Here is a 2308-nt window from a genome sequence, read left to right as displayed (position 1 = left end):
ATTTCGAAATCAAACTCAACCCCCCCGCAGCCTCACTGCGCACACACACACACACACACACACACACCATCCCACAACATCCTACCATTCGTCAGCAGTCCTGTCCGAGAAGCCTGCTGGCCAACCAGGAACCCCTCCCCAAAGTCCCCTTCACTGCATAACAAAAGTGCCCCCACCCCTAACCATCTGCCACCCCTACAGCTCGCCTCACCCCTCTCGTGTCCCAGCTTGGCCCTGCCCTGCCCCCCTCCACCCCCCTGTCAGACGGCCTCACTCCCCAGCTGTGACGCTTGCCCTCTGCTTCTTCGGCTCTGTTATTAGCCAGCTGTGAGTCACATTCGGGCATCTGCTGGCTACACAATGGCAAAACCCAATCTCAACCCTACGTCCCAGCCCCCTATCCTTACCCCTGCTGCCCCAAAATCCTGGGTCAGTGCCCCACTTCCAGACCAATCTCTTCAGCTTCTTCTACCCAGGAAAGCACCTAGTTTATTTATACAACAAATAACAACTAAACTCGTTGGGTACCTTAGCCATGACTAGACTTCTTAAGCTTGCTCTACTCTTAAAACAACTCTCTGACACTGGCTACACTTATCACATGGTTCAAACACGTTGCCTCAACTAAACACAAGTGGTGGAGAAGCTGGCCTGTTCCACTGCAATGTGACTGCTGCTGTCAGCGAATGTCTGGCAGCAACACTACAGGCCAGAGAGAAAGGAGATCCAGGAAGAAACTTGAAGCTGGCCAGGGACATGCTGCATTACAGTGACAAGCAGCAGGGGGGCTACTACTGTAACAAGGATGATGACAGACAGGCCAGACCTCTAGTTTAACCACAGTTTAATTTTCACAAAAGTAGAGCCCCAAGCGTCATCTCAAAACCATATTTCACACTAACTGAGACAAGGTAGAGTGAGGCAGACTAATGGATATTTGGATTTCATCCCTGTGGGTGAAGGTTTCAGTGGGCATGTGCGTGTGCTTGTGTGTGTGTAACGCTCACCTGCACATGACCTCATGTGTGAGCAGAACTCTGCACATTTCTGGATTTTTGTTTTGTCCCTCATAGGATATGGGCTGGGAGGAGGAAATTAGGAGCAATTGGACGGATTCAGTTTTGTGTAGAACCAGTTAAACTTCTGTTTATATGGTTGGAAAGTTTACCGACCTGTTTAGTGACAGAGTCAATGAGTCGTGCATAAAGATCTTGCTCCGTACGAACTCCTGCAACAAGAAAGCACAAAAGGTTGTTCTTACAAATTTTCCAAATAAAATGCATGTAATATCTCTTGCTTTACTCAAATGAAAACTGGGAGTAGAAAAAAGATCAAGCTAGAAACAAACATTTTTATTGTGCAGCTTTCCTCCATACCACTGAACAACAGTAAATCAAGGCTGATTCAGTTGATCCTAATTGTAAAATACTACATAACCATGAAGGAAACAACTGAAACTGTACTTAAACTCTCTAACCTGCTCTAACCAGTTGATAAAAGAGGACACTGAGGACTCACAAAAATATAATGGAAAGATTTATGATATATATCTTTTTTTCCACAGTCTGAACAAGGTCTCAGAAAAAGCACTGAACTCTGTCCAGCCAACACAGAGGAACAAGATTGGCATGCAGTTCATATTTTCTCTCTGATGGCTTCTGAGGGGATTGAGAGTTATTTGATGTCTGATGATTTTTGGTCATGTTCCGCTATGAGATCAGAATTTACAACTAGATTCTCACGATGTGTCAAACTCTTCTTTTTTGCGCTTATTTTTCAGTTGATTTCTAATTTCGTCCCAGGTTTAGATGACTGATGGGAGATGAATAACACACCAACAGCAGCTGATGCATTTGTTAAGGAGTTCAGCTGAAGAGATTAAGTCTTTTGAACAATGTTTCTTGTTTTAGTGCAATCAAGTGTGAGATTTTCAGAAGCACCTAAACCTGGATGCTGCATACGCTCCACTGTAAATAACACTAGAAAATAAAACAACATATAATGAATTGCTTCTTGAGTGAAAAGTACATTATCCAAGGATTTTTAATATAAACTTTGGAGAGTATTGCTTTTAAAATGTGTTCCACTCATCAAAGCCTCAAATGAAATGCCTTTGATATCGCTTGGGGAAAGAGGATGAGAGGGGGGGATGTAGCGGAAGTGCTTATGGTGTGCTTGTATGTACGTGTGTGTGTGTTGTGTATGAGGGGGTTGCTCTGGAATATGTCTTTTATCTTCTCTCCCATGGGTGCCACTGTGCTGGCAGAGTTGGGGCAGCAGTGACTCATGGGAACTAAATTTCTCTGTG

The 2308-nt window shown here is 44.4% G+C and overlaps 1 protein-coding gene across 1 annotated transcript in view; it reads right to left on the bottom strand.

Annotated features, from left to right (window-relative positions):
• ebf2 (EBF transcription factor 2) overlaps nt 1–2308 on the bottom strand; it is a 26959-nt gene that overhangs the window by 20286 nt on the left and 4365 nt on the right. Inside the window, exons 4-5 of the mRNA XM_020602418.1 lie at nt 1173–1228; nt 1008–1081 (exon numbers count right to left, since the gene is read on the bottom strand). Of these exons, the coding sequence (XP_020458074.1) occupies nt 1008–1081; nt 1173–1228 (130 nt within the window). The remainder of the gene's footprint in view (nt 1–1007; nt 1082–1172; nt 1229–2308) is intronic.

Source organism: Monopterus albus, unplaced genomic scaffold, assembly GCF_001952655.1.
Source record: "Monopterus albus unplaced genomic scaffold, M_albus_1.0 scaffold56.1, whole genome shotgun sequence".
In the NCBI taxonomy this organism is placed as follows: Eukaryota; Metazoa; Chordata; class Actinopteri; order Synbranchiformes; family Synbranchidae; genus Monopterus; species Monopterus albus.
This window is presented reverse-complemented; position numbering and strand designations above follow the sequence as displayed.